Genomic DNA, 24415 nt, shown 5'->3' on the forward strand with positions numbered 1-24415 from the left:
GTGTATAAAAGAGAGAGAGAGAACACCGCAACATCAATCCGCGCTAAGTCAACTTGAGCCGGAGTATCTCTCTCCGCCCCGGTTCCTTCAAGCACAAGCTGCTGAGGGGCCCGAAGGAGGCGGCTGAGGCGACGCCTTTCCTCCTGACCTCGGGCCAACAGTTGCTCGCGGGGGCGCGCCCTCCCTGACGGGCACGCGCCTTCCTGAACGCCCAAGGCGAGCGTGGGCAAGTACCGTAAGCTATAACGGGGAAAGCGTGCGAAGGATGAGGGGGTGTCTTGTTAGGGGAGGGGGCTGCGGGCCTTGCCGGCAAAAGGGGCAGGAGCAGAGCATGTTGGTCTCTTAGGGGCAGAGGAAAGGGCGCGGGGCGGGCGGGCGGGGTAGGGAGAGCAGAGCTTGGTTGGACTTCCTCGCCTGCGCTTATTTATACATGACTGCAGCTAGTGATACTTTGGTTTGATACTGCAGCTCCTCGAAGTTAAAAATAATAATAATAATGCATTGTTGTGTGGTGGTGAACTGTTCCCTTTTAACAGCCCCCTCCCCACCTTCACTCCAGCCCCGGTGTGTCTAATAATATTGGTTTGTGGTGAGGAATGTTTGTCTCCTATGTCCTCCTTTCAGTCTGTGGGGCTTTCCGCCTCTCCCTCAGCTCGTTTTTGAGGAGGTAGTTAAAGGGAGGAATGAAAGAATTGGAGGCGGGGAGAGAGCTGCGTGCAACTTTGATTTCTCTTATAAAGAGCTCTGTTCTGTAGTCCCAATGACCGTCTCCTTCCTGTTCCCTCCAGCTTATTGTGTTTATTATATGGGGTGAGGGGAAGGGGGGGGGAGATGGGATGGGAACTGTGGCGTCCTCCAATTCCCCCCCCCTTCACTTCCAGCCTTCTCTCCGTTTGCATATCTTTGTAAGGATGGGTTTCAGGTTCAACCATCTGGGACTTGTCTTTTAAGGCTGCAAGGAAAAGGCAGTGCTCAGTTTCTCACTAAGGAGGCACAACTCCTGGCTGTCAAGATCTGCTCCTCCTCCCCAATCCTACTTGCTTGGCAGCTGCTGACAGTTGTTTATTGGTGAGGGAAGGCACTCCCTTCTCTGTTGTTGCCATCTTTTGCTCCACAGCTGAGCCCTGGCATGGGGGGAGAGAGAGAGAGAGAGAGGAAAAAGCTTCAGGACTGTACTACGGGGGTGTAGTGCAGTCACTGGGTTTTAGTTTATGTTACTGGGACATTAGGAGGGTTAACAGGCCGGGCCCTTTTAACACACTTTCTACAGCCACCCCTCTTCCCCTTAATGGAAAGGAGGGGAGAGCGGAGGAGCAACACTGTTGGTTTTGAAACAGGCGTTTTTTGTGTCCTGCTTGCCTCTCTGTTGAGAAACAGGCAGTGACATCCTATTAATCGGAAGGAAATCTGAGACCACCACAGCCAGGAGTACAAAAATAAAGTGTCATAAGAGTAGACTTGCAAACTGTGACTGACACTTTCTGTTAACTAATGCAGAACAGTTGTCTGCTTTTAAATCTGCCAGGACCGTAGCCTGTGCTTTGTAATATATTCTGTAGAACTTTATAGTGGTATAGCATGCTTTCCAGTTATCTAAATAAGCCTGTGAAGCTGAGAAACAGTACTTGCCCAAGACCATTAGGGGATTATTAATAGCTAAACGGGCATGCAACACCTTCCAAACTTAAAAGCCTGCCTGCTATTTCACACCGGCTGTTGGTGCTCACTTGTGTAGAAGTCAGTGGGCCAGGAAGAGTATGCTTTCTTGAAATAGCTAGGGTTCTTTCACAACTTTCCTTTGCTCATGGGCTTCCAAGGTAACTGGGATTTCAGGAGAGTCTGATCAAACTCAGGTGACATTTGGGTATGCAGTGCAGTATTAAAGGGCATATAATTTCTTAGCTGAACTGTATTTTTGAAATGCCACATACCTTTGACACACAGAAACAATGCAGAAAGGAACAGCGAAGCAGGTAAGTGATTAAATCTGATTATATTGGCTTTCCAGCTACTCACTGGTTGGTCTAATGCAGGCATCCCCAAACTTCGGCCCTCCAGATGTTTTGGACTACAATTCCCATCTTCCTCGACCACTGGTCCTGTTAGCTAGGGATCATGGGAGTTGTAGGCCAAAACATCTGGAGGGCCGCAGTTTGGGGATGCCTGGTCTAATGCTTAGAGCAGAGGTGGATACCTTTTTCAGTATTCCCTCATGGGCAGCCACCTGGGGGCTGCATGTAGGGGCCAGAGACAAATGGGGGTGTAGCCCCAGTAAACTTCACAAAGTGGTTCCAATCTCTCTAGGAGCCAATTCTCTCAGAAAGGAAAGCATACTTATTGATTATTTGTGTATGCTAACATAAGAAATCCACCGTGGATGGATGCCATGTTAAAAATGGTGACAAATGGCATGTCTAGAGAGTTTGACTACTAACTAGAAGTTTCAGTTCCAATTTTGGCAGCGAACCTAACCACATGTTAACACATCTGACTAGGTATATAGCCAAACCCACAGTGCCCAGGGGATGGTAAGAGATCCAGCATACAGTGACTAATTTTTATAGCAAAGAACCTGAAATTATCCAAAGGTTTATGTGATTAGAACATTCTTGGCCACTGTTGCTTTGCCAAAATGGAAGCCAAAAACTGGTTTTACAGGATGATTTTGTGCAATGTATTATCCTTTGAGCAAACAGTGTAAGGTTTTGTTTGTTTTTCAAATCAGAAAAGTAGTACCAGTAATTCTTGATGAATTCAAACTATTTATTTCTTGACTACTGTATATATTTATCTGCTCTGTCTCTACTGAGTCACAGTGCTTTCCCTCCTAATCTAGGATGCAGTCCTGACCCTGCTTACCTGGAAATAAGCCCCATTTAATTCAGTTGGACTTACTTCTGAGTTAGATTTTGTTAGGACTGGACTGTCCTTGCACCTTGTCGTTTCAATATTTATTCATTCTGTTCCCTCTTTTAGTCCCCTTTCGCACATTTGTTGATTACTGCGTTGATCTTTCACTGTCAAAATCTTCTCTATTTCTTTTTCTTTCTGAAAATTTTTGTTGTTGTTGTTGTGGCAATAAACTATAATAATATTTAACAAACTTTGGAGTGCTGCTGTTCTTGTCACATTATCCATTTTCCTCTTTGAGTTTGTACTTCTGTTGCAAATAATAGAATCATCATCAAAAACATTAATGAATCTGTGGAGACATGTCTCCGTAGCATCCCATGCACCAAAGGTAGGATCAGTGCTGGAGTAACTTTCCCATTAATAAGGGGTCCAAGTATCTGCAAATTTGTCCTTCACTTTAGACCAGGCATCCCTAAACTTCGGCCCTCCAGATGTTTTGGCTTACAACTCCCATGATCCCTAGCTAACAGGACCAGTGGTCGGGGAAGATGGGAATTGTAGTCCAAAACATCTGGAGGGCCAAAGTTTGGGGATGCCTGCTTTAGACCCTCTGCTAGCTCTGTGGTGTTGTGTTACCTTCTTATGTAAAGCAAACTGTCAATTGGCAATTCTGCCCTAAAAATCTGCGCTCTTCCAGTGACATGCTCTTTCTGTCCCAACAGCTACCAACATGAATGTTTATGTTGTGAACAGCCCTAAGATCTGTGCATAACGGGTGATCTACAGCCAGGGGCGCCTTACCCATATACCCATAGAGGCTAGTGGTGTGGGGCGCTGGGGCACCAAGTTCTGGAGGGCACCAGGGAAGAGGCGGAGGCTGCCTCCTGGCATCAGCTTGCAGCCCTTGCCCGCCTCTGGCATGCCGCGTCAAAGCAGCGCCACACCCGGAGCCTCCGTCTGCCGCGGCCACCACGGCACAAAGCGGCCAGCTGAGCCGGGAGGCACTGTGTCCAGCCTCTGCCTCTTCTCTGCCAGAGGAGCAGCTCTCCAGCCGCTGCCCGCCTCCTCCAGCCCCGCCAGCAGTGCTGCTGTCCTCCCTAAAAAAAACTCTGGGAAATGGGAGGGGGGCGCCGGAGGGAGCTTTGCACCACGGTGCCGGATATACTTAAGACGGCCCTGTCTACAGCTTAAATAAATAAAAAACACAACCAGCTATTTATGCACTTGTTCCCTTCTTGCTGTTTTCCAAAGTGACAACAGAGCCAGTGCCGGAACAACCATTCACCCAGTTATTGGGGAAGTGATGCTAAATGCTATTATCCAGAAGCTGTGGGCAGTTCCACCACAAGTAATAATAATAATAATAATAATAATAATAATAATAATAATAATAATATAATAATATAATGTCATTATACAAAAAAGTGCATTTAAAAATCTCCACCAAACCTTCATTTGTTTGGGACAGCCACTTACATTTCTCATTTTCCTGTTATTACATCATCTCACTGTTGCTTCCTATGCTTTGTGTTCTTACTTTTTCTGCATAGTATTTGATAATAAGTTCTCATTTCTCCTTATTTAGACTGTAAATCTGTAGCGGCCCCTGATTTAATTTTTCTGGACAGTAGCAAGCATGGGCAATAGCCAGAATTGTTCTTGGTGGGGGCAGGCTTTTGTTAACAGGGGGAGGCTTGGGTGGGGTGGGCAGAACTTCAAATGCCCCCTGCCCCCACCGGCTACACCCATGGTAGCAAGTGCACATTTAGATGGAGCATCTGTGACTCTTCCAAACATTATTGGGTTCCTGCTGGGAGTTGTAATCCAACAAAATCTTGAAGGCTCCAGGTTCCCCAACTCTGCTTTAGGCAGTTTTAGAAATACAGTGCTAAACAATGTCTTGCATGTTTAATCCCAGAACAGGATATTGTTTTCCCCTTTCAATGCCAAAATGAGATACTGTTGTCAGATTTTTACACAGGAAGATCCTTTTCCCTGTGTGGTGTACCCTTCCTTCACAGTTCTCCGCACTAAATTATTGGATATCTGAGTAGACATCCAGACAGAGTAACTTATCTACTTAAAAAGGTAAAGTGACCCCTGACCATTAGGTCCAGTCGTGACCGACTCTGGGGCTGCGCGCTCATCTCGCATTATTGGCCGAGGGAGCCGGCGTATAGCTTCCAGGTCATGTGGCCAGCATGACAAAGCCGCTTCTGGCAAACCAGAGCAGCACATGGAAACGCCGTTTACCTTCCTGCTGTAGCGGTTCCTATTTATCTACTTGCACTTTGATGTGCTTTCGAACTGCTAGGTTGGCAGGAGCTGGGACCAAGCAACGGAAGCTCACCCCGTCACAGGGATTCGAACCGCCGACCTTCTGATCAGCAAGCCCTAGGCTCAGTGGTTTAACCACAGCGCCACCTGGGTCCCCAACTTATCTACTTAAGCAGGCTCAAATAATAAGAATTGTTTCCATTGTTGTAGAACTGTCTTTAATGTTTGGCTCCTGGACAGTGTTGTTTTTATTTTATTTAATCAATGAGAGAAGTTTCAGTAAAGCCAGTGTAAGTCTACAGATCTGAGACTCATGGTGCATGAGTTAACTTATATAATAAAACCCTTAGATAGCCAATTTGAACCTAGCAACATTTTGGTCATTTCTGGAGGTTCTAGCATTCTAGTATGTTCCATCAACCATCTTTGTTGTCTTGACTTTCTCTTCCTGTTTTCAGGTTAGGACTGTGACACTCTGGAGAAATTATCTTGACATGGGTATGCCTTCCAGCTAACCCAGGGATGAAAAGAAAAACAGCAGAGTATTCATGGAAGCCAGTACTACAGAGCAAATCTTCTCCACGTGACCGATTCAAACATGCCTGCTGCATCTGCAGGGGGTTCCTTTATGTTTATGGTGGACGGCAAAATACTATCTTGAATGATTTCTGGCGATACAAGATAGGTAAGTTTTCCTGTTCACTAAGTAGTAGTAGTAGTAGTAGTAGTAGTAAACAACGTTTTATTTGTATCCTACCCATCCAACAAATTATAAAAACACAGTAAAACATCAAGCATTAAAAAACTTTCCTATAGAGAGCTGCCTTCAGATGTTGTCTAAAAGTCATATATTGTAGTTACATGTATCATTATGCCACTGACTAAACCAAATCTACATGATGTATTCAAACAAACCTGTTTTTTCTTCTGGTGGTAACAATTATCCCGAGACAACCTGATGAAATTTCCACCAGTTTCTTTCTATAGCAGATCCCCTCCCCTAATCCAAGTAAGCAAAGTAAGATGAATGAATTAACTTTATCACCCTAATAAGGTAACGATAATAATGATCGTTATGTGGATTCTTCATTCAAGCCCACCTTTACGGAAAGCTAACACAAACCTTTCCCACCTATGGAAATAAAAACAATGCAGAAGTATTATGATGACTACCTGTGGCACTTGCAGGCAAATGTTTTTTGTTTTTCTGGTAAACCATACCCTTGGTTTCCTGTGTTGACAAGGAAAAGTGAACATACCTGTTCAGAGACCATTGCTATTTCTCTTGAGTGATCCAGTGCAACAGCTTTTATGTCTTTACCATTTCAGAAACTAGGAGAATGCTGAGTTTATATCTGAAAGTTTGTGAATTTGGAGGTGGGGTTTAATTCTCAGTGGCAACTATCCAAAATGGATTTTGAAGAACATTGTTGTGTTCTGTGTATCTGTGGATATTAATCCTAGGACAGTTGCAGGGTACTAGGCCATGGGATAAATACAGGGTTTAATTACACATTATACATTATCAAAAATTGGGCTGCTGCCAAAATGTCATATGTCCAGTCCCCGCTGCCTCTATAACATATAGTAAAATACATGCATTTCCTTGCTGCTGTTCTACATCAGCTGACACTGGAGGGGCAGGAAGTCTCACTGCATTCTCATGCTAAGTACCGTAAGGTGAACTATGGTTATGGAGGGAAAGGATGAAACTTGGTAAGAGGTGACTGTTTTTGGTGGCAGCCCATATTTCTGATGTGCATTTTCTGCCTCTGCCATGTGTTTTATCTGTGGCCAGCAACTGTTTGAGAGAGACTCAATAAAATGCAAACCGAGACTGCATTCGTCCAATAACATGCAGTCTTGTTGGAGACTAGTGCAAGCAGATGGAGCCAGTATTCTCCAGCGCTGCAGACTGGCCATTGTGAAACTTGTCCACACAGCTGAAGTTCTTGCCTTGTTTTCTAATACACAAGGATCCAGAGGTATCCACTTCAATGCATCACAGAGGATGACAGTCCATGTTTTACTTACTTAATCTCTGTGGAACTTTAACAGTGCTTGATATAAATAACTGCTCCATGTTGGGAGAAACACAGGTTAGGTGATTTCATGGGTCCCTTTCACACCTTAACAATTTTAATCAAAATACTTTCTAGAGAATAATGAATGGGAGAGGCTGGAAAACTCAGAAGATGGCCCTGAAGAACTGGAGGAGCACACAATGGTGGATTATCAGGCAAGTTTGAATTGATTTAGTCCTCTATAATACTGTAGCTAGATCTTCTTTGCTACTGTGGACTCAGCTATACAGCTGCAAATATGTTTGTGTGTATTTTAAGTGCATTATACAAATGTGACACTAGATGGTGAGCTTATGGCAAATTCAATATATTTTTCAAAACACTTCTTTAAAAAGCATTTCCACATTTTTTTTAATGTGTCTAGATTCCACCTGTCATTTCCCCATTATAGTCTGTGTGGCTGGTGCTGTTCTGTAGTTTAGTTTCCCAATAGGCTCAGACTTCTGCTTCAGGGAAAGAATCTCTATTCTCTTCTTCCAGAGCCAGTGTGGTGTAGTGGTTAAGAGCGGTAGACTCGTGATCTGGGGAACCGGGTTCGCTCCGCTCTTCCACATGCAGCTGCTGGTCACACTTCTCTCAGCCCCACCCACCTCACAGGGTGTCTGTTGTGGGTGGGGAGGGGAAAGGAGGTTGTTAGCCGCTTTGAGACTCCTTTGGGTAGTGATAAAGCAGGATATCAAATCCAAACTACTCTTCTTCTTCTTCTTCTTCTTCTTCTTCTTCTTCTTCTTCTTCTTCTTCTTCTTCTTCTTCTTCTTCTTCTTCTTCTTCTTCTTCTTCTTCTTCCTTCAGCAGCAAAACTCCCCCCACCCCCCGGAACCTGCTAGGTATGTGTATTCCTACAGGTCAAGTAACTGTTGTTAGCAGAAAGAACTCTAGAAGGGAAGGGAACAGCCCTTCTTTCCTAGAGAAGTTCAGCTACTGTGTTCTTTGAGGGCCTCCTTTCACTGATCACATTTTTGATACATAAACCTATAAATACAAAGCGTTGTTGAACAAACACACACTTGCAAACATATGTATGGTTGTTGTTGTTTTTTAACTGAATTAGTGAGTGGGTAGTGTTGTTAATACAGTAAGATGATAGTTTGCTGTTCTTTTGGTTGAAATAAGGAACAGAGTACCATGGGGTTATTTTGCAGGTGGCGTTTTTGGGCATATTGTTCTCAGTTAGTGACAAGGTTGTTTCGTTGAGAGGGAATGGCAGTGAAACAGCCAGTCAGCTATAGGAGGACATTCCTTTCAGTAACATTCAATTTATTTTTTCCTACTAGGGCTGATTTAAATATTAGAAAACTTACAGCTGGCCTATGTGGAAGCTGTCAAAAAGCACATCTATGTGGGGCTCTGGCTGGCAAACAGACACTTAAAAAAGATCTTATCTTGTGTGTCAGCTTAGTATGTGCAGCATCTGCCATGCCTGTTCCTCAGTAATATTTGTGACTGCTGACACTACCCATTTTAAATGTTATACCTGATGCGTTTCTGTAGCCTCTGTGGAGGTAACATAACATTTTAAACCAGCCCCAAGTATACACCCCACAAATCAATTTGCACAGCCCCCTTAAAACTATTGTTTGTTCAGTAGACATTCTAGATACCCCCCCACAATAGTGTATTAATTTTTTTTGTCATTCCTATAGGCCAAGCATGAGGAAACACATTTGGGAGCCAGATGTGGCCCTCTAGGCCACCCTACCTGGCACTTAAGCTCTCTTAGGCCTCCCCTCTCACTGGTACTGCTCCATGCCCTCTCCCCCCCCCTGGTGATAATGTCTCTGGCTTGCCTGGCATTTTGCATTACAGGAATGTAGCCCTCCTGTCAAATCCATTGCCCCACTGGCTTTGCCCTCTCATCACCACTGGCACGTAGTCCCCAAAAGTTGCTCACGAGGGAATGTGGCCTCGGGCTGAAAAGGGCTCTTCACTCCAGCTGTAGGCTTTAACACCTTGCAGAAAGGTTCATTGCCAACAAATATTGTAATAAATGTTCTGTGACCACAGTACTATCCACCTGAAGTGGCTATAGGGGTCTGCACTTAGTAAGCAAGTCTTTTGGATTTAATTCCTGTGTGTTCAATATTTAAGTGTGCTTGCAGTCACAAAAGTTGGCACAGTGAAGGGTGCCACGTCCATTCTGTGCCTCCCTCCATTGAAACATGCAACATTCACTTCTGAGGATTCATTGCAGGCCAGACTGGAGTATGGTTTGGCTTCTTTTGGGGGGGGTATGTATGTGTAGAGCATGGTGCATGGGATCATTACTTCTTCCATGTCTGTTGCTGGAGTGCAGCTTAGATTGTGATTTGAAATTTACAATGAATTCACTTGATTGCATTTGACTTCAGAAGATACAAGTATGTTTTACAAGAAAATCATTATTTTACTTTCAGGGTATCCTCTATATCTTTGGTGGAATGGTGGATTCTGCTTTCACACTGAGAAAGAATCCTCTTTGGATGTATGACACTGGTATGGAACTAGACAAGCAACATCTTTAAACAGGATTGCATATAGATTTGATAAATACGTAGGTAGGGCAGCCTGTTTGGGTGGAGTAGACAGGTGAGAATCTTTTGACATGCCTTGTTTGCTATTATATCTGCCTGAGCTTGCTTGAAGCATCAGATTTCCAGTAAGGTCAATAGTCAATCCATTTGAACTAAAGAATGTTTTAACATTTCAGGTAAACATATCTATAGAAAAAGAAACACCAGGCTATTTAACAAGAAGCTTCCCCGTGTCTCATTCACTATAGATTTATTCACAGCAAATCTACCCAGCAAAAATACATGAGTAGGAGGAGGCTGAGAAATCCACTTAACTACCTTTGTGTTGGAATCAATGTTTCACTAAACACAAATTTAGTACTGTAATTCCGCTATATATTTGTGACAGAACACTTGAGTATTAGGGTCAGGACTGTCCTAGCATTCTTCCATTTGTTGATCATGTCTTTTCTGTATAGTTGGCACGGATCACTGCACATCTGATCAGTTCCTGGGAACCATGAATTGCAGCCAGAAGCCTCAAGCCAATTTAATGGCATACTAATACCTTTCAAACATTACAGAAGAGATATAGTTGGCTTGTGGCTGAGAACCAGGGGTCTGCTCTTTTGCTATAGTGTATGCAAAACATTTCTTAGGTCCAGGCCTCATGAGAAAGCAAAACGAGATCTTCTGCATATATATATTCCCAAGGATGGTGGGTGGGGACACAAAGCCTTACCAGCCAATACTACAACATCATAACAACAACAGTACATTCATCATCTTCTATTCTCACTTCTTTGGATTGGGGACAATAAATATATGGTTGTATTTTTTGACCATAGGAAGCTGAGTCTAATCAGTGTAACCGGCTGCTTTAATCAAACACTAATTTATAAACATATAACGCAGAATAACTTCAATCACTAATTAATAAACTTATAACACAGAATAACTTAAATAACACCACCATAAATGTCATATCACTCATGATTCAATCCAACATCAGTTCAATTTATTCAGTCATATGTTGTAGTTCATACTGGGTATCCATATGACATATAAATTAGTTCAAAAGTACTTCCAAATGTATGTGTAATACTTAAGATTTTTTTTCTTGTTCACTGCTATCAGGAATATATATAGTTAGGAATATACTGTGCCTGACGATGTCAGTTAGCGGTTTATTCCATAGCGGTAGCGGTGAACAACAAGAAAATATTAAGTATTACACATCCATTTGGAAGTACTTTTGAACCAATTTATATGTCATATGGATACCCAATATGAACTACAACATATGACTGCATACATTGAACTGATGTTGGATTGAATCACGAGTGATATGATGTTTATGGTTGTGTTATTTAAGTTATTCTGTGTTATATGTTTATAAATTAGTGTTTGATTACAGCAGCCGGTTACGCTTTTTGTGTAATTGATACTTGCTACTCGTAACCTAGGTTTGTGTTGTGTGAGTCTAATCAGTGGTCTGTCTCATCCAATTTTGTCTATCCTGGTTCAAAGTGGCTCCCCCAGGTCGCTTTTTGCCATTATATCATTTTTAAAAGAAAAATAACTGAATATACCTAGGATTGAACCTGTAGCATTAAATATGCAAAACACTGAGCCATGGGCACTTATTTTTTGCCACAGTGTCACTTCTGACAAAACACTGTGTTGAGATGCCACTTTTGGACGATATTCATGACAGATGAAAACTACCTTAGTTGCTGTTAAGGAGAGCTGAACAACTTTCCATCTCCAAAGTTCAATGACATTAAAAGTAGAGCAGGAGTACCCTCTTGTGGTTAGTATTGTAACTGATATTTTATTGGAACTGCAGATTCAGCTAAGTGGATGGAGCGCCAACTCACAGCAGGGGAGAGTGAGGTAAGAAATTTGGAAAACAGAAATGTGTGAATCATACATGAAACATGTTGCTTTGTTGATCCAACAGCTTGCTTAGGAATATGTTCTGAAAACTGTTCCAGACTGGGTTCATCCAGGGAAACGCAGCAGCAGAGTAATTTTATGCTGTTGGTATCACTTTTTCACTGTAAGAGGAGGGATACTTATTACCTCTATATTCCTAAATAGTCTATATAGCATGTATATTTTTGGATCTTAGAATAGGAGTGTTGTATCGCTTGGCCTTTGTCAATACGGAGAGGGAAGCAATTTCCAGCAGCTTTCATTCCCTGCAGCCTCTGGCACCCTTCAAAATCTTCTTTGAAAGGTCCCCCAGCACACTGGAGCATATTACTAGGGTTGGGGGGGGGGCTGAAAATGGCTTCCTTCCCCATTCTACTGACTTTACTGCCAGCTTAGCAACACAGTTGGATGCAACCCACAAGTGTTTCTTTGGTTATATGTAGCACATTTATAACTGCTCTCTATACCAAATTACTTACGGTTTACTAATTACAGATTATGAGCTTCCCAGATAATGTTAAAGGGTAGCTATAGGATTTTTCATTAATAAATACCAGGGTTTCTTCATGTATATTTTGGTGAAAACCAGGTATACCATTTGGAAGCATGTGACACTAGGGAAGTGCAGGCTGTCACACTTCAAGACAAGCACACACACAACCAAGAGCTTAGGTTCAGGCAGCTCTTAGCATCAAGGATCAAGGTCTTGTGTAGTGGGGGCAGCCTGTACTTGTTCCTTCAAGTTTTGAACTGCCTCCCCTCCTAAGCAGCAGTAGTAGTGATGCAAGGGGCTTAGTCAAAGGGTGAACAGAGGCAGCCTTGCCTTTCCAACTTTTTCTCCTGTGAAACTGTACCAGAGCTTTATTTCTATGTTGTAAAGAACTTCCAAGCTGCTTTCATCCTCCATCAGACACACTTTGTCCTAACCAGCTTTGCAAACAGTGTTGTATTATCACTTTTTTCAGGGGGAAAGCACTTTGAAGACTCAATACTCAAATAAACCTGAAGGAAACATGCAACTGTTTCTGAGGGTTGTTGCTTCTGGTGAATTATCTGAGGCACAGCCTCAACTATGATGTAATTGCCACTTTTAACATGCAGGTCCCCCCCCCTTTCTCTCTCCCTCCCTCCCCCCATCAACTATTTGCTAATCCATCCATTTCCGAGAGGGGTTTATTTTCCTAGATGATGCCTTTCTCTATGGTTAGAATGCTGTACTGTTTTTAATATGCTGTACTGTTTTTAATATTTGGTTGGAAGCCGCCCAGAGTGGTTGGGGAAACCGAGCCAGATGGGTGGGGTATAAATAATAAATTATTATTATAATTAGGATGATTTCTTTTGGTGGAAAAATTGCATGGACACAATACATTTCTTGCACTTCATTGCACTAGCTATTTATTATTAGAAGTGCTCCTACTGCTAATTCTGGACTTGATTTTTCTGTTACCTAATTTTTATAGCAGTAGGTGATTCTGGAGTAGAGTGACCATGTAACTAACTCTGCCTTCCTGGGTAGAAATGTTTGGAAAGTATGCCCTTTCCAGAGGCACCACTATGCTTGCTTATGCAGTGCAATGGAATATGAGTAACTCTCATGGCTGTTCATTGCTTTTTCTCTACTCCTTCAACTGAGAACAAGCCCCTGTCCCATACCCATCAAGTGGTTGTACGAATAGAAATGCTTTACTGATGTTAATAAAGGTGTCGGTTACTGGTGTTTTACAAGGCCAGTGTGAATGCATTCTTTTCCCCCCTTCATTTTTCTTCAATTTTCATTTAATAATACATATATCTACATTTTCCATAATCCAAAATACAGATACAGCATTCATATATATTAATTTCTTATTATTTCTTATTGAATAATATCTTCCTATGACATAAACCCTTGATATATCACAACATTTGTTAAATAAAATCAAGAGGGGGGGGGGGAGAGAAAAAATACGAAGACAAAATTGAGAAAAAAGAAAAGAGACTTCCTGTCAATGCCTTGTGCAATATACTTCTGACCACGAATGTACATAAATCAATACAACGCACATTCGTAAGTCGAAAAAAATTGTAAGTCGAATCCCATAGGAATGCATTGGGGGAAAAATTCGTAAGTAGAAGCAACCCTATCTAAACCGCATCCAAGATGGCGGACGGAGCTCCATTCGTAAGTAGAAACATTCATAAGTAGAGGTACCACTGTACTCTTTTTTCATATTACTTATCTATTACACTCTGACATCATTTGACATCCTTAATTTTCCCAACTCCTTTTCTTTCTTTATCACTCGAAAGCTGGCATAGTTGTTAGTATGTTACAGTATTTTTGAACATACTTCTTATATCCTCCCCATTTTTCATTGAATTGTTGAATGCATTCTTAAGTGGAAGCTGTAAGGGGGCGGGGTCTGCTTGGATAGATGTGATGGCAACAACCGTTAATGGTAGTTGTTTCATTACTATCCTCTGCAGGGAATGGCTCCAGTTAATCGGAAGGGCCACAGTGCTGTCGTCTACAAAGGCATCATGTACATGTATGGCGGATACGTTGACCTTAAGGGTGCTTCTCAAGAATTCTGGACTTTATGTCTAAGTAAGTAACTTGAGCTTTCTCTGTAGGCATGTTACTGCAACCCAGCAGTGGGGAACCTCTGGCCTGTGCTCCTAATTAAGCTTATCAGGCTGCCTCCTTGGGCTGTGGTGTGATTTGGCCCAAACTGCACCCATCACTTCGTGTCATACGGCATCAGTCATGGGACAGGTAAACCTGCAGGGCCATCTTGAAAATGAATAATTGGTAGTACACTCTATGTGCACTTCCAATTCTTCCTTTCCAGCTGCTGGTAGAATTTTGCACTTTTTCTGTCACCCTACCCACCTGTCAAAGTGGTATTGTGTGTGTGTGTGTTTCAAATTTAGCAACCACCCAATTAGTTAGAAAGGAAACAGCTAGAAATTCCTTTGATTCTTTGCAGCCACAGCTTGAATTTAAGAGTGTACTTCGGGTTCTTACTTTGAAACGGAATCCCCTGGTGTCATGTGACTGGCAGGTGGACAGTTCTGTCAAAGTAGCCAGCAGTGGGTAGGGGAATTTTGTATCCTGCTCCGCATCCCTACTGAAGTGTCTGGTGGTTAATGATACAAAACCCATTTGAAACATCTAGAATGAAAATGCAATCCTGTAGCTGACTTCGGCTCTATGTTTATCTGGGTATTGAATTAAACCAGGGATGGGGGAACTTCAAGCTTATGGACCAAAAATGACCTTTCAAGCCTCTCTACCTGGTCCTCTAGATTGTTCCCAGGCCACACCTCTAAGAGCCCTGCTCCATGCCCTCCTCAAGTGCTTATGACTGTCTGGAATGTGTAATGGCAACAGGATGTCATTTGCATGCCTTGAAGGATTGTGTATATGTAGAAACCTCTAACTTTGTATTCCTGTAGTAAAGGCACTTGTGAGGGAGTACTCTGCAGGATTGAACCCTCTTGCTCTGCATTGAGAAAGGGGACAAGACACAGCTTCTCCCCCTGCTCTCCTCCCAACCATATGTTTAGCTAGGTTTTTGCAAACCCTTATTAAACATCACCTAACCACCTGAAATGATTTGGATCTGGGGAACTGTGCACAGCCTGAAGTCACATCTGTTGATTTTTGTCTCTGGTCCTACCTCACTGGCATGCAAGCCCCAGAAGGGAATGTAGATGTTGGTCTGAAAAAGGTTCCCTGCCCCTATGTTGAAACAGAAATGGACTGCAATCTTCTTCCTTCAGATAAAAAACAGTGGACACCAGCTGTATCTTACGGTGGTAGCCCAGGCCCTCGACATGGCCACTCAGCTGTGGTTCATGGCAACAACATGTACTTGTTTGGAGGGCTGATGGGTCTGAGTGAACAAAAAGACTTCTGGAAGTGGGATTTCATGGCTGCCAACTGGTCTAATATCAGAACGAGGTAAAATCTTTTGAGAGCTATTAACCAGCAGTTTCAGCAAGCTGCAATTTGAGAATGGAGTAGATAAAACTACCCAAAATTAGAAAGGTTAAAAATATGTGTCTTGAGGAACTAGGCAGCTATGACGGCTGCCTCTGAGGGATGTGGATTAAGCTGCATTTGTACTTTGTGGAACAGCAAGTTGGTTCCCTTTCTAAGGGAATGTTGTGAGACTCCCAACCTCCACCAGCCCCATCTAGTGTGTCCAGTTCATTGGGTATGGTGGGAGTTGTAGTCTAGCAACATCCAGAGTGCCAAAAGTCCCCCACCTCTGCTTTATAAGCTGTTGAACTCATGCTTTAATAATCCACATGTTCCCATCATTCTAGTCACATTCTCTGTGATCCAAAGAGCGCTGTTGAAAAGCAGAAGGCATTTCTAATGCGTTTCTGGGGCAAGGTCTCCTGTTCTGGAAGATGCGCTAGTGGGTTGCCGTGGGAAGTCAGGCCCTGATATGCAAAATTGCTGGTACAATGCTGTGATAAGGGAGGATTACATTTACATACTGAGACACACATTTCTGTCAGAATCAGGCCGAGACTTTTTGAGGAGGTACCTTTTTAAAATTAGGGCAGTTTCACAAATGTTTGTACTTTTTAAAAGAAAGTACAGTAGTACCTCCAGTTACATAACCCTCTGGTTACATAAACTTCGGGATGCGAAAGCGGCAAACCCGGAAGTATTTTACCAGGTTCTGCCAAGTGCACATGTGCAGAAGCGGTCCTCTGGTTGTGAAAACCTTGAGATCTGGCCGGACCTCCGGAATGGATCCTGTCTGCAACCGGAGGTACCACTGTACATTCAACTTGGGCTGACCAAGAATTATTGCATAATGATCCGTAACAGCCAATTTAGGGAGCGTTATACATTCAGATACTCTCATTCAGTGCAGTTCCCTCTATATTATGTAATTATTGATGCTATATAGTGCTGACCAAACAGAAACTAAAATCCAACCTCATTTTCATCAGCACAAACATTACTGATCTGTGTTCCTTGTTCTATGTTGTGCTTGTGTTTAGTCACGGGCCTCCTAAAGTGGTGGGACACTCAGCTTTAATATTTGAAGATTCCATGCTGCTCTTTGGCGGAGGAATTTCTAATACCAGGCCAAGCTGTATTCTGTGGAAATACCATTTTCCATCTCAGATGTGGAAACAACTGGCTAGGACAACAGAACCTTCATCCAAAGCTTTTCACTGCATGTTGGGGATTGGATATGGCTTCCAAGGGATTGCTGGTTCTTCAAGGAAATCACTCAGCTATTTGCATCAAAAGGAAATGGGCTGTTCAAAGCTACTGGCAATCTCTAAGCAGCATGCCTGTTTTTGTGAGTATATTCACCAGGAGCCCTCATACCAAACATTCAGCAATGACGGTAGCACTGAAATTGAAATGAAAACCTTTTACCTGTCTCGGGAGGAGCCAGGATTTTGCTCACGCCAAACCACTTCCAGTTCAGAACTGAGTGCAGATGAGAAAGCATGCATATTGTCTGAGAGAGAGAGAACATCCTACCTTAACCTACCAAGAGAACAGGAGTTTGCCACTCTTGACTTTACAGAGGAAAATGCAAGCTTCATTGATCTGACACCTGCCTCTGTGGACATTTGTGAGTCTTCTGCCTCCATGGACATTTGTGAGTCTTCTGCTGTGCTGCTGCTTATTGGAGGTAAACCTTTGTCAAGTTTCTCTTCAATTTCATTTTGGCAAATGGAGCTAGACAAAATTTAAATGGCACATATACACATACTAAAGAGGGAGAACAAAAATACACCTGGTCTTGTGGTAGTGATAATCCATACTGTTGTATTTTACCCATTTTCTCATGAAACCAAAATGTCATGTGAATATGAAGTATTTAAGGATTTGAGAATGGCAGCGTTACCACTTCATGGAGCCAGTCACTCAGGGAAACAAACCATGCTGCTATTTTTAATGAATTGGTTTAGGTCTGCATGCTTGGATTGAGCAGCTTCAGTATGAATGCAGAAAAAGCATCCAGTAAGCCTGCTGCTTGTTCCTACAGTTAATTATTTTATTTATATAGAGCAGAGCTGCTCAAATTATGGCCCATGGTGGTCTGCAGCATGGCTCTGGATCTGTAGTTGGAGATGGAACATCAATAGTCGTGTTGATTTTTAGTGGTTTTTTTATGCCTTATATTGTATTCTTACTGAATTATAATTTGCAATCTATGGCATATGAATTGGAATACAATATATAGAAAACAAAAGGAACAATAAAAATACAATTAAAAATCATACTGCAGCCAGCCTAGCACATTATAGTTGCTACAACAGGCAAAAATCCTTAATCAGTCTACTCTCAGCAACCTTCAAGTGGTCCATGAGAAAATGTTTTGGAAGCACTGCTTTAGAGTGTTTAAAGCCCCTCTTAGGTTACCTTCTTAATCCTTACAGCAACCCTGTAACGTAGGATCAGAGTTGTTATCCCAAAGTTGCAGATAGGAGTGCTGGTAAAAGATGCTGTCTTACCTAGGAGTACATAAGGGTATGTTTAAACCAGTGGACAACTTAGCTGCTTTGCCATACCATTTGAATCTACATCATCCCACCATCTCTATACAAAGTGGCCCTGCTAATTAATTCTAGACTCCTAGAAAAAGAACCAACATTAACTTAATTCCCCTGTAGTTAAGATATGTTAAGGCAAGCAAGCTTCTCCCTCAGCCAGGGAAGGGTTAATGGGCACAGTGCACAGATGTGCATAAACTCACTCCATACTTCCCCAGTAGCTAGGCTTTGGGTGGGGGGAGGGTGCCCCCCCTTCTGCCAGTCTATTGGAAGATGTGATCTACCTGGAGTTTAGATGGGGAAACGAGATAATCTCCCCCTAGCTTTTTTCAAAACCAATTGCAGAAGGTATGTGCATGCCACAGCTGGGGTTGCATGTGACTCTTAATCTCAGGGTCAAGGGTTTGAGCTCCACATTGGGGAATATATTCCTGCACTGCAAGAGGTTGGACTGCATGACCCTTGTGATCCCTTCCAACTCTACAATTCTATGATTCTATAGTAACTGAATATTATGCTGAAAACCAATTCTGGTGCTTGTTTGGGACTAACACAGTACTTTGCTGGTCCCCAACGAAGGATATTTTTGGTGTTTGGCCATTCCCACCAGTGAGTCTTGAAATCTGCTGTGCTCAGTCAGAGATGGAAAACGATCCCTTGAAGTTAACCTTTCCTGACATTTGCCAGAAAAAAAGATTACAAAGTACACAGCTATTGTAAAAGCCTGCCATATGCCTTGTCAGTTTCAGAAGTGCTGCTCTCCAAATTGTCTTTAAAAGTTTTGCTGCCACTAAACAGCACATGGTGAGCTTTATAAGTGATCTTATTTTTATATTTTTAGACTTTGACATTTATTTTTTGTGATAAAACTACATAACATTATATTACTATGTTTTTGTGATTAAACTATATAAGCATCATTTTTGTATGTATGTTGTTTGTATCTGAGAAGCAATGCATGTTTGATGAAAGATTTAAAGTTGGACAATAATGACAAAAGTATATATTGTTAAATTGTTGGAAATATGGCTGGTTATTAGTCACCATTTGAGTTAGACCTAATGTGGCACCTTGCCTGTAGCAACTGTGTAAAACACTTTTAAGAATCGGTGTATGAAGTGGAGGTTAAATTTGTTGAGTTAAGAAGCAATTTGGATCCTGGAATAAAATTTAAGGCCTAATTCTATGTCAGCAAGTCAATTAATTCACTTTCCAGACAAAATTGTGGGTAGAAATCTTAAGCCTGAGCTTCTCTCCTTGGGTGCAACTATTACTTGCTGTCATACACATGAGAGGTCAGCAGAAAATAGTGTGTTGTAAGTTCTGTATGAGAAACACAGAACTTCACCCAAGATAAGGGGGCTGCCAGCGACAGGCAAAAATGCAGGAATGAAGCAGATTGCACATTGCAAAATTATTATAAAAGAAAAAACAGGTAAGAGGCAGTCATTTTGCACAGTTGTGTTATATTTAGAAATAAACTACAACAGTTTGTGACTGATTCCAAGAGGACTACAAATCAAAGTTCCCATATACAGATGTTCAGTTCAGTGCAGTTACTGTAGCACAGTTTATATATGTTACCATGAAACATAGTGTTCCTTATATATAATACTTAAAAAAAATAAGTTATACTCAGAGCTAGTGTCAAGCTCTACATCGTTTAAAAAGAATTACAAATACAGCAGTTAGTGGGTGTGATTTCTTTAAAACAAACAAAATACTCTAACTCAAAATAATAAATCTTACATACTTTAAAGTAAGTTTGTCCAGTTGAGGGAAGTAAGAGGATAAACAAATCAGTCACCAAACCTTTCTGCTGGGGGTGCTGCAGTAGAATGCTCCCTATTCTCTGATGCATGTGGAATGCCATACCTCCCCCAGGGCCATCAATTTCACAGTTAGAAAAAAGTTGAACATTTTGCTCCAGGATGACTGTTGATATTCAGTGCACCAGAGAACAAAACAGCTATAATCACTAGTGAAACACAGGTCTAGCTCACCAGATAGATAGACAGAGCCTCCTTACAAACTCTAGTGTACATGTACTGTAACATACAAGATATGTGGTCTACAGACTCTACACAGAGGCATGATTCTCCATTGGCTTTACACATGTATAGAATTCCATCTAAAGCTGTTGCTTCACACATTACTGGTTTGGGGAGCGGGAGGCCAAGGCTTTTTCCTTTAGCATGTAGATAGGATTGTCATTTGGTAAATGTATGAACTCTGTCTAAGCACGGTCAGCCCATGAATTAGTTTATGATCAGTTGCTGTAAACAAAAGTACAACTCTGCATGCATTGGGCCAGGGTTAGGGAATTTGTGGCTCTTCAGATGTCTCCCGACTCCAGTTATAGTCCAGCAACATCTAAAGGGCACCAGGTTCCACACCCCTGTAATAGGCAGATCAAAAGCTACTTTCCAAGCATTTCTCAATATGGTGGTTGCTCTCAACCAGCACAATCCTTCCAACATCAGGTAACTGTAATCTGCAAATATGCAGTCAACCTTAATTAACCCCTAAAGCCATTGTCTTCTAGACACATGCTCAGGTGAGCAACCTTACTGCTCAGCTCCACTGACACATATTGCATTTATGAAAGACTGAGTTCCGTCTGTGATAACTGCACCTTTCATATGACAGTGTTTGCACAACGCAACCATTGAATACTGATGACATCCCATCATGAACTGCATGGCAATAACAAGGGCTATGTACCACACCCAGTTTCTTACTGTGAACAGGAATAGGCATTTGTTTCTAGGAAAGAGACTGTCTACTTTGCAAATTATGTAGGTTCACCATTAAATAAAATATAAATATAGATCATGAGAGCTGTGTCTTGCACAGTATTCCTCCATCAGTCAAATGAATAATCAATTTTGGCTATATATTTTTTAAAATACATTTGATAGCTATAGTGGTCAGCAATATTGTAGTCTAAGACTTCCTAGTAATTCAGAATTTTACAATAGTGGAGATGAGAACAATTTCTTACATCTGAACATCTGCCCGTTTTTCTTTTGTTTTTGGCTTGGCTTGCATAGGACTCTAAATCACAAAGACCATCTTTTTTGTTAAGTAGTCATTCTCTAACAACCCTAGCATGCAACATTTTAGAAACTAGCTATACCTGCAATCTAGGAAACTCAAGGAAGGTTCATTAACATTCTAGATAGCAAACCGTTGATTAACCTTTCTTCTACTTCCACTCTCTTGTAATCGGGGGTATATTAAAAATAATTACTGTAGCATCTAAAATACACTCTTCTGTTAAAATGACTGATAAAACTCATGAGGTGGTTTGGATTTTACCTCCAGATCGTTTGAAATGGTTTAAGCAGTTTCCTCTCCAGTTTGCTGATAGTAATGAGGGATATCTCAAAGACAAATGCTAATCTGATGCATCTTCCACATAGGAGTTCAGCTACTGGTAAAGGTGAAGTGTTCAGCTCTACACTCAGAGCCTACTTTAAAAATGAAACTTGCTCCTCACAATGCTACTCATAAAAAGCATTGCAACTGCTCTTAATTCAAAAGCAGCAATTACCAAGTAAGGAATGGGCGAAGGGAAGGCAAGGGTGATCAAACTGTTCATAGTGAATTGGTTCATTAGCCTATGACTATGTCAACCCACCCCCACCCCCCCAAAACAAGGAAGGTTTCTTGCACCATAAAATGGCTTCTTGAAACAGATACAATGCTAAATAAATCAAGTTTAAGAGAACTTGCTCCAATTCTTTTAACCTATCCTTCCAACTGGTCAGCGAGTTGAGAGCCATTTTTGAAAGATAAAGATGATCACATTTCTACATTTTTTCTGTCTTTTTTGAAAACCAAAAGGATAGTTATGACAATAGAATCGTGTCCTAACCAGTAACTCTGTCCTACCAAGTTTTATTGTTCACTCTCAATGCCCATGGAGAAATTGGTCCACAAACAAAAAAATGCTAAGCATGAGTTAAACTTGGGATTCACGTTGTTCCACCAATGAACAGCAATTTCCCTGAGTTTGTAGTAGAAAAAGATTTCCCCACTGGTCCAAAACTATTAGCACTTCAATATACTGAAGGAGACTCTTTCACTAAATGTCTAGTCACTGGTCTAATTTGAAGAAGATAGGTGAACTACTGGTATGTGTCTGAACAAGACTCGAAAATCAAGATGTAAAACTTGCCATTTGCAATGACATTTGAAGAAAAAAAATTGTAGTGGAACATAGGAAAAAGGCAGTAATTCTAATTGGTCTGTACAGATATCAGCTATTGACAAGTTCACAGAACATACCTTAAAACAATTTTCAGTTTTGTTGGAAGGAACTTTCCAAACAGAAGCCAGTGAAAAGCCGCAAGGGAACATGCCTTTCCATTCGGAAGCTCTTCTGCAGCAGAAGTTTATGCACTAGCAGTATTTTAGACACGTGTTATAGAGAATGGGACAAAATGTGGAACAGTTACACTCACACACTATAGTAGCCTAAAAGTGTTTGGTAGAAAATTGCTTTGCCTCTTTGACTAGAGAGAGCAGAACCTGCCAGCTGGGTAACCTATCGAGGTGCTGCATATTTAGTTTCTTTCATACATGGTGAGCAAAAGTGCAAAGTCTAGAAAGTGGATTAAGGCCAAGAACATTTGACAGATATCAGTACAAAAGAGGAGTCAAAGGAGATGTTAAGAAAGAAGAGCTTGCTCTATAAAAACACCATTAGCACTACTTGCTTTTTATAGCAACAACCAGCAGGTGGCCTTAGAAGTTCCTATCCTCCCCAATACTAACTCGTTCATCACAGTGATGACTTTATTTACACCCCTAAAGCAGCAAGGAGCTTTATAGACAAAAGCACTGCTATGGATGGAAACCTTGCAGATTTCATTACATGTCAGAATGTGTTCCAGTGTACTTTACAAAAGGTGCTCAGGCTTCCCAGCAGCTCTTCACACAAGATTTCCAGTTGCATGAATCCACAGTAAAACTGCCGGCATTTTGTTTTAACCATGGTCTGAGCATGGGTCAATTCCAGGTTAAGTCCATTCCAGGAGCACGTTGCAGCTGCTAGGAAGATCAGACTTTGTCAAAGCTCAGAGTTCAGTGGTAAGTAAACATTTCGGCCTTGTTGTAACATCTTCTGCAGCAGGACTGAAATGAAAGCAACACACAATCTGTGTGGGAGATTTAAGGGGAGGGTCCTCCTCAGAAGAGGGGTCCTGCAACTGAATGAACTCAATCAATTCAATAACCTGATGGGAGAGCAAACAATTCCAAACGAGGTAAGGTAATTCATATCAGAGCCAATGCAGTGTTATTTTACATGGGAAACACCAAGGGTAAATATTGTAATGATCAAATTAAGAGATGCCCGCTATTAGTAGAATCATCTTTGCCACATACAGCCAACAATGATAAAACTTTACTAGTACATGCATTTCTTTTAAATGCAGCAGAAGCTACGTAGACTGACAAATTTGAGCCCCAAAGACTGACAGAAAGCCACTGGTAAAAGCCACTTGGTAAAAGAATAGCAAATTGCAAAATATTATTGTGCTTCCCCGTGTTTAATAGGAGAACTGGACTAGTAAAAACAAAAACAAAAAACCCCACATGGAATAAAATAAGTTTCAAATTAGAATTCAAGTAGCATAGCATTCCCTTAACCCAATGTAGGTAAAGGTAGAGGACCCCTGACAGTTAAGTCCAGTCGTGAACGACTCTGGGGTTGCGGCGCTCATCTAGCTTTACTGGCGGAGGGAGCCGATGTTTGTCCGCAGACAGTTTTTCTGGGTCATGTGGACAGCATGACTAAGCCGCTTCTGGTGAAACCAGAGCAGTGCACGGAAATGCTGTTTACCGTCCTGCCAGAGTGGTACCTATTTATCCACTTGCACTTTGACATGCTTTTGAACTGCTAGGTTGGCAGGAGCTGGGACCAAGTAATGGGAGCTTACCCTGTTGTGGGGATTCGAACCGCCGACCTTCTGATTAGCAAGCCCTAGGCTCAGTGGTTTAGACCACAGCGCCACCCGCGTCCCAATCCAATGTAGGAGCAAGGAGAAAAGACTTACCTGGGCATGATTTCGGGTGAGTAAAGTGGAGGTGGGGAGCCAGCAGAGATGGTCAGTGCCTCAGTGCTGCCTTTCACTGCCTTAAGAGCTAAGGCAACATCATTCCCTAAAGGCCCATTGGAAACCAGTCCACTCTACAAAACGAAAACCAAAGGAAGGTCAGGAAGGTCACACAAAGCAACCT

At 41.9% G+C, this 24415-nt stretch overlaps 2 protein-coding genes across 6 annotated transcripts in view; one reads left to right on the forward strand and one right to left on the reverse strand.

Annotated features, from left to right (window-relative positions):
- Window positions 1–19347, forward strand: LOC118091588 (leucine-zipper-like transcriptional regulator 1). 3 transcript variants are annotated; one of them, XM_035128712.3, is made up of 8 exons: window positions 1–226; window positions 5589–5815; window positions 7290–7369; window positions 9608–9686; window positions 11553–11599; window positions 14111–14231; window positions 15410–15590; window positions 16652–19347. In XM_035128712.3, exons 2-8 carry the CDS (start codon window positions 5653–5655, stop codon window positions 17361–17363), a joined length of 1383 nt encoding a protein of 460 aa, XP_034984603.1. In that variant the 5' UTR covers window positions 1–226; window positions 5589–5652; the 3' UTR covers window positions 17364–19347. The 3 variants fall into 3 exon arrangements, with proteins under 3 accessions (XP_034984603.1, XP_034984604.1, XP_034984598.1); XM_035128713.3 differs by having other exon boundaries at window positions 108–235; XM_035128707.3 differs by lacking the exon at window positions 1–226 and adding an exon at window positions 245–1973.
- A 265-nt stretch (window positions 19348–19612) lies between these two features.
- Window positions 19613–24415, reverse strand: part of EPB41L5 (erythrocyte membrane protein band 4.1 like 5) — a 58220-nt gene continuing 53417 nt past the window's right edge. For 2 of the 3 annotated variants that reach the window (XM_088652512.1, XM_088652494.1), the window contains exons 25-26: window positions 24232–24365; window positions 19613–23308 (exon numbers count right to left, since the gene is read on the reverse strand). In XM_088652512.1, the coding sequence (XP_088508638.1) occupies window positions 23251–23308; window positions 24232–24365 (192 nt within the window). In that variant the 3' untranslated portion in view covers window positions 19613–23250. Of the gene's footprint in view, window positions 23309–23381; window positions 23410–24231; window positions 24366–24415 lie in introns of those variants that run through there. The other variant, XM_088652501.1, reaches the window with a different exon arrangement.

The sequence above is a fragment of the Zootoca vivipara genome, chromosome 1 (genome assembly GCF_965207765.1).
Source record: "Zootoca vivipara chromosome 1, rZooViv2.hap1.1, whole genome shotgun sequence".
Lineage (NCBI taxonomy): Eukaryota > Metazoa > Chordata > Lepidosauria > Squamata > Lacertidae > Zootoca > Zootoca vivipara.